The 20,462-nt window shown below is 46.7% G+C and overlaps 1 protein-coding gene across 2 annotated transcripts in view; it reads right to left on the reverse strand.

Annotated features, from left to right (window-relative positions):
- Nucleotides 1-14,299, reverse strand: part of GRIA1 (glutamate ionotropic receptor AMPA type subunit 1) — a 219,167-nt gene extending 204,868 nt beyond the window's left edge. For both annotated transcript variants that reach the window (XM_006138269.5, XM_006138270.5), the window contains exons 1-2: nt 14,044-14,299; nt 11,641-11,778 (exon numbers count right to left, since the gene is read on the reverse strand). In XM_006138269.5, the coding sequence (XP_006138331.2) occupies nt 11,641-11,778; nt 14,044-14,125 (220 nt within the window). In that variant the 5' untranslated portion in view covers nt 14,126-14,299. The remainder of the gene's footprint in view (nt 1-11,640; nt 11,779-14,043) is intronic.
- Nucleotides 14,300-20,462: the final 6,163 nt, after the last annotated feature.

A 20,462-nucleotide genomic window follows, 5' to 3' on the forward strand; every position in this document is an offset into this window, starting at 1 on the left:
TTAAAGGGCTCACAGCAGTGGGAACTGTGAGCTGTTTGAATAGGATCCTGCTTCCTGAGTCACCACCTGAAAATTCAGTAGCCTGGGCAGCAGGATATAAATAAGAAGTGGCCGGATGCAGTCCACGGGCCAGATACAAGTGTTATGTGGGCCGGATCTGGCCTTTGGGGTGAATCTTTCCCAACCCTGAACTAGAGAGGCTTATTGTGCAGTCTAACGACTGATTGGCTCAGCGTATGAACCGGGGCCAGCCGCAGAATACATGTATTATCACCAGGAATCTAGATTATTTGGGCATATGGGGTACGTCTAGACTACAGGGTTTTGTCGACAGAAGTTTTGTCAACAGATACTGTCGACAAAGCTTCTGTCGACAAAGAGTGTCTAGACTACCTCCAATTCTGTCGACAAAGCAAGCCGCTTTGTCGACATAACAGCGTGGACGCAAAGGACAGTGTAGATGCAATAATGCCTTCTATCGACAGAACTCTGTCGATAAAAGGCGTTATTCCTCATAGAATGAGGTTTACATACGTCAACAAAACTGCTGAGTTTTGTCGACGTTATGTCGACATAACTCAAAGGCAGTGTGGACGCAGGTATAGTTTTGTCGACAAAAGTCCACTTTTGTCGACAAAACCCTGTAGTCTAGACACACCCATGCAGTGCAGAGAAGATGCTGGGTTGCCAGGAGCCAGATTTTCAGATCCCCTTCTTCACGCAGGGAAGAACCTTAAAGGAACATTTGCTCTCCTTGCCTCTTTACTGTGTGGGAAGGCACGACTCACTGCCAACAATTCTGGCTCTAAGTCCATATGGGTATATTTCTGAGATGAGACGTCAAAGCCATCTCTGCGCAAACGGATGATGTTAAAATAAAATAATGATCAGTGATCCTAAAGTAACAACTCGGAGAAATTCTAGCTGGGAGGATTTTAAGATTCTCATTCACTTTCTACACAGACGATGCTCACTTTCTTTTGTTTTGGGGCACAGGACTCCAAGAGTATGTCTACCCTAGGAAACTATTTCGAAAGAACTAAAATCGATTGAATCACTCCTGAAATAACAACATCAAAATAGCATGTCCACACAAGGGGGAAGCCTCAAAATTAGTCCGAAGCAGGCTCTGTTAGGGTACGTCTAGACTACAGGCTTCTGTCGACAGTTTTGTCGACAGATACTGTCGACAAAACTTCTGTCGACAAAGAGCGTCTAGACTACATTGAGTTCTGTCGACAAAGCAAGCTGCTTTGTCGACATGGTAGTGTGGACGCAAAGGACAGTTTACAGGCAATAACACCTTCTGTCGACAGAAACTCTGTCGACAGAAGGCGCTATGCCTCGTAGAATGAGGTTTACCAGCGTCGACAAAACTGCTGAGTTCTGTCGACGTTATGTCGACAGAACTCAGCGGTAGTGTGGACGCAGGTATAGTTTTGTCGACAAAACCCTGTAGTCTAGACACACCCTTAATGTGGACGTGATACCTCAACTTAGAGCACCAGGAGGTACTGGGGAGTAATTTTTTCAAATGACTCTGGGGAGTAGTTATTTCAAAATAGTGGCACCAGAGTGACCACACTACCACTGTTCTGAAATAACTGTTTCAGAATTCGAGTTATTCCTCAAGGAAAGCAGGAGTACAGGTTTCAAATTAAGCGGCCCATTACTTCAGAATAATGGATGTGGTAGTATGGACACACCACTTATTAATTCGACCTAAGGGATTATTTTGAAATAAAGCTCTAGTGTAAACCAGGGCTAAGTGGATAATGAAACTAGTCTCAGCCTAACATCATTTTTTTGGTCTGATATCTTGATTCAAGTAAACTTTTTGACATAGTCCCCACATGATATTTGCAGAGGCAAACTAAGGATATGGGGGAAAAGTCCCAGATGGGTCACCGTGGGTATGTCTAGACTACAAAGTTTTTATGGAAAAAGGTACACAAAATGTGCTCTGCATTTTGCGTACCTTTTTCCACTTTTTTTTCAGAAGAGGCTTTTCTGAAATTTGGCCCGTCTACACTGGGCCAAATTTTGGATCCCTCCTTCCCCCGCCTCTTTCAGAAGAGCTCTTCTTCCTTGTGGAAGGAGGAAGGCAGGGCTTCTGAAAGCGCACGTCTGATCTCTGCAAAAAAAAGCGGAAGAGCAGACATTGTCCCTAGACGTAGCAGAGTTTTTCCCAGAAAAACCCTGTCGTGTAGACATAGCCTGTGTTAGTCTGTAACTTGAAAAACAATAAGCAGTCCTGTGGCACCATAGAGGCTAACAAAAATATAGAGACTCAAACTTTCTTGGGGAAAACCCACTTCATCAGATGAAAAGGAGTGGAAATAGCAGAAAACAAGAATGATACCCACAGAAGCTCATGATTCTCTATATTTTTGTCAGACTCTAAGGTACGGCAGACTACTCATTGTTGCTTAAGGATGTGGAGTCTAGATGGAATGATTATAATGTGGGTGCACAACAGGCGGGAAGACCATCCTCAAAGACAAGCTACCGAGAAGGCGGTGAGTCTTTCACGGTGGTCACGCAAATCAGAGCTTCCATGACATTCCGAGACCGCTGCATGTGACTCCTGCAGCAGCTGGTGTGGGCTGCCTGAGCAGTTGGGTACCGGCTGCATTGTGGGTAGTACCAGGACTAGCCGCACTGACCATTGCTTGGGCAGTCGTGGGCAGCTGGTCCCAGGCTGATGTGGAGCAGAGATCTGGAAGCAACAGCGGCATGCTGGGCTGCTCCCCCTCCAGCGGCAGAAGTGGGGTTCCAGGTCGCTCCCCTCTTAGAGTAACAGTAGTGGTGAGATTCCAAGAAGTCACCCCCCTGCACCTGGAGCAGCAGCGAGACCCCAGGCTACCCTCTATCACAGCAGAGGCAACAAGGCCTTAGGCCACCCTTACCCAAAGCAGAAGCAGCATCTATGGGACCAACCCCTGCCCAGCACCTAAGAGTTAGTTAGGGGTATTTTAGTACAAGGCATAGGCAGGTCATGGACTGTGATTTTCGATGATTGCCCATGACCTATCCTTGATTTTTACTAAAAGTGCCCTTGACTAACTCCTACCCTGAGTTATCAAGAGTTCTCTGTAAAACTGAGATGGTAAATCTGGTGGGGGTCACTCAGGAGTCAGGCCCGGGTCTGGTACCAGTCAATGTTTTCATTAATGACTTGGGTAATGGAATGGAGAAGATGCATGTGAACTGTGATGATACAAAGAATCACGGGTTCATAGAACTGCAAGAGACATCAGGAGGCCATCGAGTGCAGCCCCCTGCCCAAAGCAGGACCAACCCCAACTCAATCATTCCAGCTAGGGCTTGGGCAAGCCAGGGTAGTCAAACACTGGAATAAATTGCCCAGGGAGGTTGTGGAATCTCCATCTCTGGAGATATTTACGAGCAGGTTAGATAAATGTCTATCAAGGATGGTCTAGACGGTACTGGGTCCTGCCATGAGGGCAGGAGACTGGACTCGATGACCTCTCAAGGTCCCTTCCAGTCCTAGTATTCTATGATTCCCCAGTCTGCTGGCGCTCAGACCCTTGTAGTGACCAAGGCCAGCAAAGCGTATAGATAGACTAGACAAGAGACTACACTAAACATGTCAAATGTCTGCCCCCTACTGGCGGTAGCAATCATAAAAGTAAATTTCTCCATGCTTGTCTTGTTCCTCTCCTTTTGGAGCTGCACAACAATCTGGGTGCTAATTGCTGGCTGACATCAGAACAGGCTCCGTCCGCTAGCAGTTATCCAGCTGGTAGGCATATCCTGCATGTTATTTCAGCTGAGGTTCCATCTTGAAATTTTCTGGGCAGAAGCAATATGACAGTATCATTCCCATGGGAGCTGGAAGGCAGCTGCCCACTGGTTGATCTAGAAGGAGCATAAGCTGTCTATTCTGGAAATTATTTTTTGCAGATCTTTGGCAAAATTCACCCACGTCAGGCCCTACTTACATAAGAACATAAGAACATAAGAACGGCCGTACTGCGTCAGACCAAAGGTCCTTCTAGCCCAGTAGCCTGTCTGCCGACAGTGGCCAGCACCAGGTGCCCCAGAGAGGGTGGACCGAAGACAATGATCAAGTGATTTGTCTCTTGCCATCCCTTTCCAGCCTCTGACAAACAGAGGCCAAGGACACCATTTTATCCCCTGGCTAATAGCCTTTTATGGACCTAACCTCCATGAATTTATCCAGCTTCTCTTTAAACTCTATTATAGTCCTAGCCTTCACAGCCTCCTCTGGCAAGGAGTTCCACAGGTTGACTACACGCTGTGTGAAGAAGAACTTTCTTTTATTAGTTTTAAACCTGCTACCCATTAATTTTATTACTTAGCCTGTTTATGTATGGATTTTAGTGCATGATAGTACAACCAATGGTTTTTGATCAATATAAAACTGATCCCATAAGGTGTCAAATACCCTCAGCACCCACGGACAAATGTAAGCCGGCAATGCTCCACTGTTCACAAAAGGCACCTGCCTACATCATATTATAAAATCTAAAGAGATGCATTCACTCGCAGCAAACATTGTATTAAGTAGATGCTATTTGATCATTGAAGACGGTATTTCTGCTGGTGTAGATTGTGTTAAGCAAGCAGAAGTGTGCTGTTTACATATTTGTGTAGCATTCCTGGCAGAATCTCCCCCTTCTCCTCCTCCCCCTGCACTCAACACCACCACAACATTTGCATTGTATCCTAGGACAGGGCTCACCGGAATTGGAGCAGTTTAATTACAAAACTGCATTTTAATTGATTGCGACCAAAATAATTACCAGCAGCACCATTCCAAGCAATGGCGACTTCTCTGTTTGTCAACAAAAAGGGATATTTAATTCAACAAACAATAATTGTTTTAATTAAATCAAATTTAGATCCTCATTTGAGAACATTAAAATGTGTGTCTGTTACTCCTTGCCTCTAAAAGGTAATTTGAGAGAGGAAGAGCAAGGTACAGAAGGGCTGTATGCACATGAGTGTCGGAAGCAAACAAACAAAATCATTCGTGTTTAGCCGGTCTTTTATATTATGACTGCCATCAAATGATCTTAGCAGTGTAGGTAGGAACCTAATAAAAAAATGAAGCGATCAAGACAAAGCTCTTCTTAAGTGGTTCAGTTGTTTCACCACGCAAACCTATTCCCTCCTTTCCTTTTGCACTGATTTTATTAATAGTATTATTAGTCCGATTGCAGTACCCATTCAAGATCAGCCATTCAGTGATGGGCACTGTTCTTGCACAGATGGAGTATGATATCCCAAAGTTTTATGATCTGGATTTTCAGCCTTTCGCTGAAAATTCATGCCCCATGCCTGTGCAAACACATGCAAGCCCTGTGACGAATGCTGATACTTATATCCATCTTTTAAATTGCCCAGTATCCCCAGGTATACACAAAGTTATCCTGCACACTAACCCGCCCCATTGGAGCTAGTGGGTTATGTGGGGGCAAATGCTAATATTTTTTACAGTAGACTTCCGATAATCCGGAACCTATGGGACCTAGGTGGTGCCGGATTATCTGATATGCCGGACTATCAGGAGGTACTATAAGATGGTTATATATATACTGTATACATTATATACTGTATATAAAGTGTTCTTAACCCTTTTTATTGTACATACCGTATACAGTATACTGTAATGTTTTAGTTTTTTTAAGCCTTTTTTACACTTTTTGCTCAGTTTAGCTGCTGCCGCTGTTACCTTGTGACTCATTTTTTGCTGAAGCTCACTCACTGGGCTCTTGCCATCTTGATGCCAGACTATCAGAAGTGCCGGACTATTGGATGCCGGACTATTGGAGTTTTACTGTAGTAGGTGGTTTTACTTGCTAGTAGTAGCATGGATGAGTGATGGTTGATGGACACTTTAAGAATTGAACCATGGTCCTCCTGAGCAAAAAGCAAGAGGTAAAAGCCAACTCATATCCTCCGCTGATTACCAGAGGGGAGATCTCTAACTCACACTCACTCACTAGTAGACCTAGTAGAAGCCTAGATGACCTAGTAGAAGCCTAGATGAAAACTGACTTTCAGTAGGGCATGCAAATTTCTCGTACACAACTCCATCGGTGCACTTTGATCCCTGACCACAATAGTTTTGTTCAGCGTGGTCCTCCCTTTGGCTATGCAATAGCAGCTCAGACCTATATTTGCATTTCCAGGAGCTGGCATTTCACACAGTGCTACCAATACCTCTCCATTCGGAGCTGCAGCATCTCCAGCTGAGCTGACACGGACACTAAGTCCCAACACAAAGTACGTGGGGGATTTTGTGATGCTGACAAAGCTCACTGGAGACCGCAAAAATCATGTTCAGTAATGACCAAAGCCGGCATCTGTGCTCAGGTCTCTGAGGGTGACTGGAAAGTTCTATATTAACCTTTTGGGTCATGCAATCCCATACAAACCTCACTGTTATATGATGTAACAGTTTTCCTCTCTATACCAACCTCTCACTGGAATATACTTTTGTTGTGGGGTGGGATGAAACCTTAGGACTCCCCCAAAATAACTATATGGTGTCACAGTCAACCTGTGGAACTCCTTGCCAGAGGATGTTGTGAAGGCCAGATCTTTAACAGAGTTTAAAAAAAAAAAAGAACTAGATACATTCATGGAAGATAGGTCTATTGATGGCAATTAGTCAGGATGGTCAGGAATAATGTCCCTAACCTCCGTTTTTCAGAAGCTGGGAATGGGCACTAAGGGAGGGATCATTTGATGATTCCCTGTTCTGCTCTTTCCCTTTGGGGCTCCTGGCATTGGCCTCTGTTGGAAGATAGGAGACTGGGCTAGATGGACATTTGATCTGACCCAGTAGAGTTGTTCTTATATTCTTATAAAATATACACAAATACAGCTGCTGCCATCTGATCTGTAGGAGATCTCCTTTAACTAATGACAGTAGTTGGTCCCACATTTTCCCTGCAAACCAACCATGTGGGGGCTATGTAACCCACAATGACACAAACACAAAGCCAATACATTATCCTACCTCTTGTGGGTCAGAGTTAAGGTGATTATTAGAATGTGCCCAGTGAGTTTTTACATGTCAGTATGGTCATTAACCACATGCATGAAATGAGAGGTTATTGGATACAAACTGAAGTAACAGTCACTAGTTATTTTCATACTTCCATAAGTCTTAGAGGATTTTTTAAACATGTAATGTTCTTCTTACCACTTTAGGATAAGAGCTTTAAAGTTCTTACAGTCCATATTTTTAAGTTAACCAGTGTTTGTCAGTTGGAATATTCAATATTCCTGTGTAACAGCATGTCACGTTATTGAATTTTAAAGATCATTGCTGCACCCATGGGGGGAGGGGGGGGGGGGAGGGAGTTCGCCCCAAAAGTCTGTACAAAGGCGGCCATGTGACTTGCTCCAGCTTGGAAGAGACCAGGCATAGATATAAAATGCCATGAATTTTGGATATAAAATTCCATTTCAATTTTGCTACTGATTCCAGATGCAGCCTTGCGAGGAACAGCGAGCCGGGAAGAATTGTGGGCCCATCTTGACATAGGATGTACACCAGAGACTTTTAAGATAACAGTTTATAACATCTCTGCTAAGCGCCTGCACTGAGAACTTGGAGATTCGATGCATGTAATGTATTTTCCTTAACAACCTTACTCTCATGCTTTTCCTTCTTTTATGAATAAACCTTTAGATTGTAGATTCTAAAGGATTGGCTCAGCATGATCTTGTGGGTAAGATCCAAAGTGTAAATTGACCTGGGAATTGTGGCTGAGCTTTTGAGACCAAGAGAACCCATTTCGGGGTAGGTGAGATTGGGTTCTATAACCCCTCACCTGTGTGTTAGGCCTGGGGCTGATTGTGGCACAGGGAGAGCTGCGGAGTCTGAGTGGTTTTGCTTGGTGTGACTGGTTTGTGGCCTATTTGGGAAGGTCTCTAGTCAGGGGCTGTAAGGGGCCCTGAGTTTGAGCAATTCATCCTGAGCGGACGCCTTCAGCGGTGCCCAGACTCGGCCCGGTCCATCACACAGCATACATGGCCAGCTCAGATGCATCTGAAATCACAAGATTATTGCTGTGCTGTAGCACTGCTGATGGCATGGCAACCAGTTGTAAGAGTCTGATATTCCACCTGGTGTATTGCCTTCAGGGACACCAGATCATAACTGTCAATCCAACATCATCTCTGATGTGCAGGCTTTGTGCATCAGTATTGTTTTCATATCTCAGTTACCTGCCACATAGCTGGAGGGGGAAGGGAAGCTACTTATGGCTTGTGGAGCAAATTCACCAATCAGGACAACAAAGCTCATTCATCGTTATTGGGTAAACATCGATACGGCAGGGAGAAGCAGACAGATAAAATGCATGTTGCAAGCTGTCCTCATGCACCAGGCACGGTTGTTTCACTGCAGTGCATGCTGCTACCTTGTCACTGCCTTGCAAATTATCTAACACGGCTTCCGACTTCCACCACAACCCCTGATACTTGTTTTGCATTTGGAATTCTCATGAGAGCTTTGATGGCCGTGGCAGACTGAATTCTAGCAGGAGGCTGTGCTTGATGCAGGGGACTGATCAAACTGTTAGTTTACTCAGGCAGAGTATTTAGTGTAGGAAGCACCTTGGGGGACTCAGGCAATTCAAGTTGAAGAAACAGAGGCATGTTCTGCATCTCCACGGGAACAAACTCTGTCTGTAGTCGGTCACATATTCTCTTCTAACAAGTGAAAGGCCCGCCCAGTAGTTACGGGCTTCATTCACCACAAATAAAGGGATCTTTCCTCTTCCACCCTGCAGATAACTCCATTTGGCACGCAGGAGAGGAGTTCATTAGGAAATCATGGTCGGATCCAGGAGGAGGTAACCCCCGGTAGAACTTTAAATCCAATTTTAGCCAATCAAAACTGGGCCTCTACAGCTTGCTTTCAGGTGAGGTGGCTGGATTCACTCCTTTTTTTGTGCCTTCAAAACAAATGTGGCTTGCCATAGCCCCAGAGAAAAGACTTTGGGAGGCTTTTAATTAAAAACACCCAATTGCGAATAAATGAAGTTGGATTGCGTGGAGCGCTTTGTCTGTCTGATCTAGGACAACGTGCCCTACATAAAACTTAAATATAACACCCAGCCAGTTCAGCATTCCAGCTCTTTTGGAGGGAGGGGGCAGCTCACTTTCATTTAGCCTTCGTCAGCCCTCACGTCTCTGGCCTGATGATATAGAGCTCCCTAAACGTGAGGTGTCTCGTGGTTTTGCCGTCATTTCTAGTGGCTGTGGAGTAAACAGTGACTAGGGACAGATTTACAGAGGGAAGCCCAGGCACAATATTCTCTGAGCAGGCCTGCTGTCGGTGGAGGGGAGGGGAGGGGAAAGGAAACAGTTGTCCCACGGCCAAGTGATTCAAAGGGGCCCTGAACTCCAGCTCCGCCGTGTTGGCTGGGGCCCTGAGACCTTTAAATCCAGGCAGCACTAGGGCCTGGGGGTGCGTGCCATGCTCTGGTTAGCTCTAAGGGCTAGGGGGCGCTGTGCCACACTCTGGGCAGCGCTGAGGGTTGGCTTCCTTTGGCCCCGCCCCTTCCACCATTAGCCCCGCCCCCATCCACCTTGCCCAGGGACCCACAGAGACTGATGGTGCCACTGTCTATGAGACAGGCTTGCATCTTCAATCACATTCCACAGGCCCTTAGCTACCTGCTACCAGCTCAGGAAATGGACCGTCTCTCAGTGCAATTCCACAGCCCTCTCCAGAAGAGGTTGCAGCCTCCTTGGACAAGTACCAGAGGGATCTGCCTTTTTCTTCTGCACTGGCAACGCTTGTTTAGCTTGTTCTGCCAATACAGTCTCATTGAATCGACCTGAAATAGTTTTTTTCCCCCACGGCTTGATGGAAGCCTACTACAGTAGTTGGCTCAGAGAGGCCTATTAAGGAAAATTAAAAAATCTTTACGGGAGTCATTCGCTCCTAGAGTGAAAAAAAATGGCCAAAATTTTACCCTCCCCTTCTTTTTTTTTTTTTTAAGCGCTGCCTGACGAATTCTTGGATTGCAAACCCCTCTGTTCGCAGACCTCAGAAGAGAAACACAAAACCCTTCTCCCTCCGAGGAAACCCTTTGTGAAGTCTTCCGCTGGTACATATTGGGTTCTTTTCCCAAGAGAACATTCCTCCCCCACCTCCCTGTCCATTTCTTAGCAGCGAGAACAGTTTGTATCCAGATCAGTCTGGCGAGCCACATGACTCCACTGCAAGAAGAGGGTGTTTCAGTGAATCAAAAGGATACTACAAATGTTAGCCAATAACAATGCACCAGGCATCACAAAAAGAGAAGGATTTCTTGTATCCCTCCGGTCCCTACTGCCAGTCCTTAAACACACATACACGGATTGAAAGCAACGAGTATGACACTGGATCAAACGAAAGAATTCTTTGTGCTCCGAGTCACAACCGGCACCAGCTGCTCTCACAAAGCAGTAGGCTGCACAATACAAAGAGGTGAGCTCTGCAGTATTCCCATTTTGAACTGTGGGGCTTTTTTCTCTCCCCTTCCTTTTATGCTTTTCTGTTCCCGCTAATCCTGACATTACCTGGCAATACATTCCTGTGCTTCCCACTCACCCCGCATAACGAGAAGCCGTCCAATCGGCTGCTTTAGGAACTTGGAGCTAACCCGAATGAATGGCTCTCCCGTGGCCGTTCTTGTTCAGAAACACTTTAATGGCGCTGATAATTCCAGCAGAACTTGAAACCAGACCTCTCCCCTTTCTCTCCTTATTGGACAGGCCCTTTATTTTAAAGCCATCCTCTAGCGCGCTTTTTCGAGCTGCCTGTTACTTCTACCAGAAATGCAGCCTGGCTAAAACTGAGGCCCGAGAAAGAGGTGTTCATCTGAAGTAATCCATTCGGGCATGTCTACACTAAGAAACCATTTCAAAATGACTACAATCAACTTAATAACTCCTTAAATAACAGAATCGAAATAGCTATGGGGAAGCCTCGAAATTAGTCTGAGGCAGGTTCCGTTAAATGTGGACGTGCTATCTCAAGTTAGAATGCCAGGAAGCACTGGGGAGTAATTAATTCAAATTACTCTGGGGAGTAGTTATTTCGAAAGAGCGGCACCAGAGTGTTTGCATGACCGCTATTTCGAAATAACTGGTTGGAAATTAGCATTACTCCCTAAGGAAAGCAGGAGTACAGATTTAAGTGTGGACGCTCTGCTCATTAATTTAGCTTAATGAAGATTATTTTGAAGTAAAGCCCTCGACCAGAGCTCATGTCGACCAGTGGGGTCTGTCACATCGGGGCTATGACACACAGGGGAGCAAGGGCTGAAATGAAATCTCAACAAGTGGGAGAGGGGCTAAGAACAGAAAGAGTAACTGAAAGGTTTTCCTATAACACTTTGCAATCATCGAAAGAGAAAACAGAAGACAGTGCGTGAACAACTGCAGTGCTACCCAATACCCAGATCCCAGAACAAACCAAACAGAGTCAGAGCTCTCTCTTACAGGCTTTCTTTGCAGGGAGTGGATGGAGGGGTTTCGGGTAGGGAGAAAGAACCACCCCTCCATACATCCCTCACTTCAGAAGAACAGCCGGCCAGGGTAAAAGCCACACAAAAGAGAGTGCAGAAAGCTGTTACTTACAGGTGTATGTCATTTCAAAGCTGTCGCTGATATTCACAATGTCAATCTGAGGAAGCAGTTTTGGGGATTCTGTGAGCTGAGACAATGCAAACCTAAAAGCCGCATGTTCCTGGGACTGCTGATTAGGAAATAATCCCCCTGGGGAGAAAAAAAAAATGAAGAAAGCAAAGGTCTGAAATACATCCACACTGTAACGAGCCTAGGAAACATTCTATGGATGGGAACCTGCCCGGCTCAACAAATGCTGCTCGCATTCTGCTAGACTCCATAATGTCCCGGTACCATGAGACACAAGAGGGTAGGTGCTTAGGCATCTTGTGTAGTATATGTCTTATGTAAGGGGTGTATCAAAATATGCCAGCTTGCACCTTTCCCTCAGACTAGCAGCGGGTAGGACGGGCATGAATTTGGGGTAAGTCTCTTCCTGCACAATGGGAAAGGACAAGAACAGAAGTGTTCCCAGGATAGCTGGATGTGGGAGAACAGCACCTTTGCACCTCTGTGACCCACGGAGAACGGCGCCTCATTCAGCTCACCTGCTGTAGGCCCACAGGCAATTTTGCCCCCCTGACTCACCACCCAATCGATTCAAACGCACTGTTCTGCTCAAGGAGTGATGGGGGTTACTTGGCAGGGGTCAGGCTGTCCAATCTGGCCTGGAATGAAGAATCATTGGTGGCTGGGGACCGAGGGGAGAGGAACTCTTAAGATGGTTGTAATAAAAGAGGAGAATTCACCCTTCCTGACCGGCCACATGCTGCTGGAAGGGATGGGGAACGCGGCCTGGAGAAGACCCACAATTTGTTTTATGGGTGACAACAGACAAAGCCAGCAGGACCAGTCAAAAATCTGACCATGAAAGGGGTTTGCCCACTGAGATGGCTGCTAGGATTCAGGCAAGCTCTGGAATGATAGCACCAGGTAGCACATCAGGACTGGCCAGACAGCATCAGAGCCATGGACCTTCTAGCTCAGCGTCCTGTCTCTGACGGTGGCCAGGATCAGATGCATATGGGGAAGTTGGAAGAAACCTTGCAATGGGTATTCATGGGATCACCTGACCCCAGGGAAAGTTTGCTCTCGTCCCCCCTCGCTTAGAGGTCAGTTTATGCCCTGGGGCATGAAGGTTTAGATTCCTTCCAAACTTTTATTTATTTATTTTTAAGAGTCCCTGTTATACAGCCGGGTTTTCTGACTGTCCTGGCAAAAGGTAAAAGCGGGGAACAGTTATCCTGATTTACAAGCCAGGAAAGGAAGCCCAGAGAAATGTAGTGATTAATGGAATGAAAATAAAAAGGTATATTGGTTCATTACAACTTTCCTGAGCAGATTGCTTGGAAAATCAGCCAGGGACTGGAGGCGCAGAGAGTGGCCCATTGGCAGGAAAGAGACTTTGCATATTTTCAACACAGATTGCATCTCCTGCTAGAGTGGAGGGGACATTTGCACCCTCTCTTTCAAAAAAAAATCACGTCTAAGTGTTGCTACCAAAAGAAAACCAACCTGGCAGTATCCCTCCCTCCATCCATCTTTTTTTATTAAAATGGGGAAAAAGCTTGAGATGGTGAACAAATTCTGAATTGGGAGAGGGGTGCCGGGAGGGCTGGTGAAGGGAAAAGCAAAGTAGCATCAACAGTAATAAATGCACCAATTGTGCAGTTGGACTAACCCAGGAGTTGATTAAACTCACTGGCTTAGCAGACGGTTGGCATGACAAAGAGAGGGGTGATGGAAAGGGATGTATTCACAAGGGAAAGAGACGAGCAAAGATGCAGTTCCCAATGGCATTTAAGCAAATGATCAATCATAATAACGTGGGGGAAGGCTGTGAGCAGCTCCCGGAATGTGGAATTGGGGAGAGCAAAAGACAAAGACATGGGGAATTGCTGATGCAAAAAGGAAAGCCGGGGAATGAAATGAAAACAGACTAGAATGCAACATCTTCCTAGCTCTGGCCTTATTCTTTCACAACAAACAACAACAACAACAACAGAGATGCTCTAGTGCTGTTTCCTCTGCCAGGTACTCCAGACACGAGAAACCCTGCCAAAAATAAAATGCAATAAGTGCTTTCTTAACTACACCCACACCCCGATGCAGAGCACCAGCCCTGGTATTTTTCTTAGCAAACAAACAAACAGGATTTTTGGCTTCCTCCATTTCGGAGGCACTTTTCTGTGCCAGCATCGATTTCCCTCCCGTAAGAATTGATACATCCCTGCTCGTCGGAGCCCATCGGCAGCCTCCGCGGCTCTAGCCACATCAAAATCCACCCCGCACATCACTCCGGCACACGTTCCTTCTCTGCAAGCGGAGGGAGCGAATGGGTCAGATCCCCCCGCTGCTTTGCCAGGGAAAGTCACTCCCAAATAGAACCGCCGCTCCGGAGCATCTCAAACTCACCTATCTGGATATTGTTGGGGAAATTGGCCCCTAACACCGTCCCTAGGAAACTGGTGCAGAAGAAGGCAAAAATGTGCTGCATATTCCCTTTTGCATTGGCGAAAAAGAACCTCAGATCCAAGCATGGATTTGTTTTTTTTCCCCGCTTGTCTCTCTCTCTCGCCTCCCTTCTGCTATGCCTTCTGTATTGTGCAGCTCCTTCTCTTGGAATCCAGCGTTTAGACTGCTGCCTTAACACCAACTGACAGCAGGATTAACTGAGCACTGAGAGAAAGAAAGAGAAACCCTTCCTCACCCCCCCGCCTTCTCCCACACACTGTGCCCTTCCCTCATGCTAATTTTCCTCTCCTAGTTGGAGCTCAACAGCTGGGCTAAAAGCCCACTTCCACCCCCCATTTCTATCTCTTCCTTTGGGGTCCCCTTCCTTATCCGTGGAGGGCATCTCGTGAACACACACAGGCTACGCCTAGACTGCACGCCTTTTTCGACAGAGAAAGCCTCCATCGAAAAAGAGCGTCTAGACGACGATCCGTACTGTCGACAAAGCAAGCCACTTTTTTGAAAGCGAGTCTAGACGCTCTCTGTCGAAAAAAGCAGTTTGCATGCAATAGCGCCTTTTTTCGAAAGAGTACTTTCAAAAAAAGGCATCGCTCCTCGTAAAATGAGGTTTACCGCTGTCCACAAAACAGCTGCATCCTGTCGACTTACTGTCGACAGAACGCGGCAGTAGTGTAGACGCAGGTATAGTTTTGTCGACAAAAGCCAACTTTTGTCAGCAAAACCCTGTAGTCTAGACACACCCACAACGTAGCCCTAAATTAACCTTTCTCCTCCCCCTGTTTTAGCTCTGGGTATAAAGAATGTGCAAATCAGTCAGTGGTACAAGGCTCCACTCTACAGTCTTGGATTGATACCTTCTTGAGCTAGGTGACATGGTTCTAGGATTCAGGATCTAATTGCTACACACCGGTCACTACAGTCCAGAACCTTCACACAACGGAGGGGGATGTGCCATGGGAAATCTCCCACGAGGGAAAAAATAATAATTTCAGCGTGACAGGCAGAAAAACATGTCTGAGGATGAAAAGAAGGATTTCTTCGTCTTTCCTGCTGAGTTTCCAATACCCTTTCCATACCCACACTTAACTTTTTCTTTCCATTTCATTGTGTGCCACTGCATTTTACTCCTGTGCTCTTTGTGAAGGAATTCATACTCACAGAAAGATGGGTGTGCTTTAATAGCTAGGAGGACACTGAGTTATTATAGGAGCCATTGTGTGGGATTTGATGGAAGGGTTCAGCTATTTTTCCATGAACAGCTTTGCTTTTTAAAGTTTGGGCTAGTTTGGAATTTGGAAACATTTAGGGCAGGAGCATTTATTTCCTCAGCACAAATCCACGCAGTGTCCAAAGGATCCAGCTAGGATCAGGTCCCTTTGAGCCAGGGGCTGCACATACACTTGGTAAAAAGAGGATGCCTGCTTTGAGGAGTTAAGGCTCTGTCTAGAATGCAACACTTTTCTGAGATACCAGAGGTATCCCAGAAAATCAATGCCACATCCAAGGAACACATCTGCTTTTCCGAAAAAACATCCGGAAAAGCGGACATGCTCTTTTGCCATCCCTGCAAACCTTGTTCTACGATGATGAAGGGATGTGTCAAAAGAGGACTTTTTCCGAAATTTGGCGCCATGTAGACTTCTTCACTGCTTCACATCTGGGCATGAACAAGAGGAAAATAAATCCCCAAAAGACAGCTGGCTTCCCTTCCAGGTGAAGGTCACCAATGAAATGAGTTTGACCTTTTCTTCCATAGGGATGGATGAGATTACAGTGGGGAACATGTACATTGAATATCAGAGCTTCCAGAGAGTGGGATGTAGTAGGGATAGTCTGCATTGAAAAGTTGCATTGACACAGTTATGTCTTGCCAAGGTGTGAAAAATCCACATCCCCTGACAGACATAAGCCAAGCTGCCAGATCTAGTGTAGTCCTGGCCTAAGGTACACAACTCCAGCTATGTAAATAGTGTAGCTGGAGTTAGCTTACCTTAAGATGAGTTTGGCACCATCCCCACAGCGGGAGGCTGACAGGAGCAAACAGGCTCGTCGGCTTCCCTTACTCTTCACAAAACCAGGAGTACCAGATGCTGATAGGGGCACCCTCGGAATGCGATTTAACAAGTCTTAACTAGACTCACTAAATCAAACTCAGGAAGATCGATCCTGGCAGTGCTGATCGTCCACAGCGAGAAGGCAAGGCCACAGTGAAGCCAACCTAATCCACGGTGTAGACTCGGCAAGGAAGAATACTTACTTCGATGAAGCTACTACCTATAGTGATGGAAGAAACTCTCCCGTCGCTGTAATGCGTGTCAACACTGACATACTCCAGCGCTGCACCTGACGGTGTGCTGCTATAGGGTTATAAATGAAGACATGGCCTTGGATTGTGGAGCTGATGGGAGACCCTTCATTTGGGACATAACACTAGGAAGGGAGCAGTGGTGCACTCCTATGGAGAGATAGACTGGATGATCTAATAGGCCTCCTCTAGCTTCTGTAATAGGCCTTGTCTTGGAGTTTGGTAAGGAATTAGCCTGAGCTATAACCTCCTGTAAATATTGTCTTGAGACAAAGGAAGCTCACTGTAATGGGGTGCACAACCAACCCCCCTTCCTGGGCACAGCTTCCCCTCCCGGATCAGGCTCAGTGACTGCAGTGCTGTGCAACACCCGTGTCTTTTTTCATCTTAGCTTGTCCCACCACCAGTGCCAAACTCTACACCAGGGTGCGTAACCTAAGGCCTGGGGGCCAGAGACGGCCCCCAACTTGCCTGGATCCAGCCCCTGAGCCTTGGGGCTCCCCCTTCCAGCGTTGGGGAGCCTATGCTGGCACACCAGTCCCCCTGCCATCCCCATGCAGGGCTGAAGCACACAAAATCTACTAGCCTGGGCCCCTGCTAGGCTCTGGTGTGCGAAGGGAATGTGGGGAGCGTCTTTCTCGCCCCTGACTGATTTGTGTGCGGCCCCTGACCCGAAAAAGGTCCCCCAGCTCTGCTCTAGACCATCTTTACAGAGCTTTCTCCTCTTACAGGCAGAGTCAGTCTTCAGCTAGGAGGTCGCCAGCTCACTCCCTGACTGACCTCTCCCGTTCTGCCAGCCCCGGCCTCTAGGTCCTGTCCAGCTGTTGTAGCCCTTGGCTCCTCAGACGGGTAGATGCTGCCGATCCATAAACCAGCATCTGGCCTTTTCATCAGCCCCAATCTGGTCCCCTTGATGGGAGCTGACAGAGCTGGGTCTCATTAGGTGCCCATGCTCCACTCCCACACCAACAGCAAAGATGAGAGCCTTCTCCCTCCCCTTCAGGATATTATCAGTTAATGCTCTTTGGGGGCAGAGCCTCTTCAAAGGCAAGGCAACTGAAAAGAACCCATCTCCAACTTGCAGGTAGGGCAGTTCCACAGACCCTGTCACTGCTACCTCAGCTAACAGGCTCTTTATAGCCCCGTAGGGGTAGATTCCTGTCACCTCAGGCCCAGGGCCCTCCCTCTGAGACTTCCCCAGCAGAGCCCCTAGGGTCGTGGTAGCTCCACACTTCTGCTGCCAGACGGATCTCTGCAGGCCCTACTCTAACAGGCGCATTTCCTTCTACAAGAACTGAATGCAGCTTCAGTTCTCTACCAAGCAGCCCACATGCTCCAAGCATGCTCCAGCACATTACACAGTAATTGGTCCACACACTGGCTGGGCAGTCGCTCCATAGGCAAACACGGGGCAGCCGCAAAATAGAATCGTAGATGCTTAGGGGTTGGCAGAGACCTCAGGAGATCAGAGTCCAACCCCTTGCCCAAAGCAGGACCGACCCCAACAAAATCATCTTGACCGAGGCTTTGTCAAGCTAGGACTTAAATTCCTATTGGGATGGAGATTCCACCTCCTCCCTAGGGAACCCATCTCAATTCTTCCCCACCCTCCGAGGGAAATCATTTTTCTGAATATCCAACCTAGATCTCCCCCGCTGCAACCTGAGACCATTGCTCCTCGTTCTGTCATCTGCCTCCACTGAGAACAGCCTCTCTCCTTCCTCTTTGGAACCCCTCTTCAGGAAGTTGAAGGCTGCTCTCAAATCTCCCCTCACTCTTCTCTTCTGTAGAGTGAATGATCCCAAATCCCTCAGCCTCTCCTCGTACATCACACATCCAGCCCCCGCGTCGTTTTCATTGTCCTTCACTGGACTTGCTCCAATATTCAGCAAGATCTCACGCTGGGGCGTGGACACCGGATCCTGTGTGAATGAGAAAGGGAATTTTGTTCGGGGCACCACGGATCGCTCGGTGCAAAGAGTCCTGGGATCTTCAATGTCTTCCAAGGGGGGAAGGACAGTGGAATCGAAAGGAACAGACTGGTAATGGGTCGCTAAGAGCACGGTCCTGTTATAGGCTAAGCACTCTGGGCCCAGGCCAGCAAAGCAACTCCACACAGGGGGACGAAAGGATTGGGGAGGGGGTAGCTTCGTGCCCCCGGAAGGGGCAAGGCTGAGGCAGCCAGCCCTCAGAGCCAGTCAGAGTGTGCAGTGCGGGGCTCTTGAGCATGCCGCTTGGTGATTCTAAAGGGCCCGGGGCTCAAGCTGCTGCCATGGTAACAGCGGCCACAGTTGGGCGCCCTCAGGCCTTTTGAATTGCCAGGCCCCGGGGCAACTGCCCCCCACCGTCGGCAGGCCTGCACATCCTGCTGTTTAACTGGAGCCAGGGGGCCGATTTCAGGGGGAGTGCCCCACTGCGTTAACCCTTAAGAACCTGCTGAGTAAATGCTTTCCTGAATTAAGGCCAGGGCGCTTTGCTCGAGCAAGCCTCATCCCGCCTCAGAATAGGGTGGCATTGCTCCTCCGCCCATGCAGCATGCCACTGATCTCTGCAGGACTCTGTATGTGTTTATAGGGGGACTGGATTCAAGGTCGGGGCCTAAAAAGGCAGCTCATACCTCAGTGCAAATGAGAAAACCTAAGTCCTGCTGTATTCTCCCCCCCGACACACACACTACCCCCAATCCTTTCTTCCCTGAGGAAACATCTGTTTATTCGAGTGAAGTCTCATTTATAGTGATCACTCAACTGTTTGGTGATGAGAGGCCGATGGACAAGAGGTGTTCCTACCCTCTCGGTCGCTGTTTGTCGGAACCATGTGTAACAAATTTACATCGGCAGCCTTTCATCAGATTTCCATCTTTTTTTTTTCTGTACACTTTAAGCATGGCTGCTTAGAAGCTGAACTAAAATCCTGAAAGGTTTCATGGCTTTCTGCTTCCCACCCAAATCTTAATCGAAAATACCGTGGTTATAATCCGAGGCAAGGCACTGAGGGATAGCCAAATGCTGAGAATGCTAGAGGAGGCATGCTGCATGCTTTCAAAATGTCCTCGCACATGTTGCAGTAACAGCAAGAGGAGTAGTGGTAACCATAAGAATATACAAGAATCATTTGCATTTATTAATAATATTGTGCTTGTCCACAAAGCTGGAGAAGTCCTTTACAGGCTAGATATACAAGCTGCATGACACCTACTTGAATGTCAAAATTTGGCCAGTGATTTTAATATTGTATTGTTATTATTTTCCCATGAAGATAGCAGGATTTTATTCAGGGTTCAGCATTACCAGGTTTGGAAGGGTTAGATTTTTGTCAGTAGATGCTGACAAATGTTGATTATGCCATATCCGCAAGCCAACAAAAAAAAAATATTTCCATCGGAGTAGAATGAAATTTAGAGATAGACAAAACAAGAACAATGCTGCTTGTGAATTTATTAGGGTTTGATTTAGAGATAGATACTTCCTACATTTTGACATAGGCTGTTGACAATTTGTGTCTGAACAATTACAAAGCTTTAACTTTTTGAATCTCAGTCTCTACGGTCATTAAATAATTATCTGATCCATCCGTTGTCTGTCTGACACAATTTCCCACAACTGTGGAAATTTAAATTGATGCAAATAAATAATCCTTACAATAAACATTGATATTATCCATTGAATCACTATTACACAAAATCAAATTCTGCCCAGCCTAATCATTACCCAGCAGTGAGGAAACAACTCTGGTTATAATGAAGACAATTTAAATGAACATCTCAGAGCAGTGGTATTCAACAGCTGTTGGCTAAAGGCCAGATTCCAGTCCTGGAAAACTGCTGAAGTGCTTAGGTATACAGTGATGGGCATGATAGACAGAAATGGAGGTAGACAGAGCTAGATCCCCAGTGAAATTTCACATGCCAGGAAAAGAGAGGTTTATATATTTAAATAATTATTTAGATTTGTACAAACAAATAAGATGTGCTTATCCCTGCCTCAAGGCATCAGTGGAAAAAATGTTCAGTACAACTCTTATTTATTTCAAGATTCTGCCTTGGCCGTGACAA

The sequence above is a fragment of the Pelodiscus sinensis genome, chromosome 16 (genome assembly GCF_052426305.1).
Source record: "Pelodiscus sinensis isolate ZL-2025 chromosome 16, ASM5242630v1, whole genome shotgun sequence".
Classification (NCBI taxonomy): Eukaryota; Metazoa; Chordata; order Testudines; family Trionychidae; genus Pelodiscus; species Pelodiscus sinensis.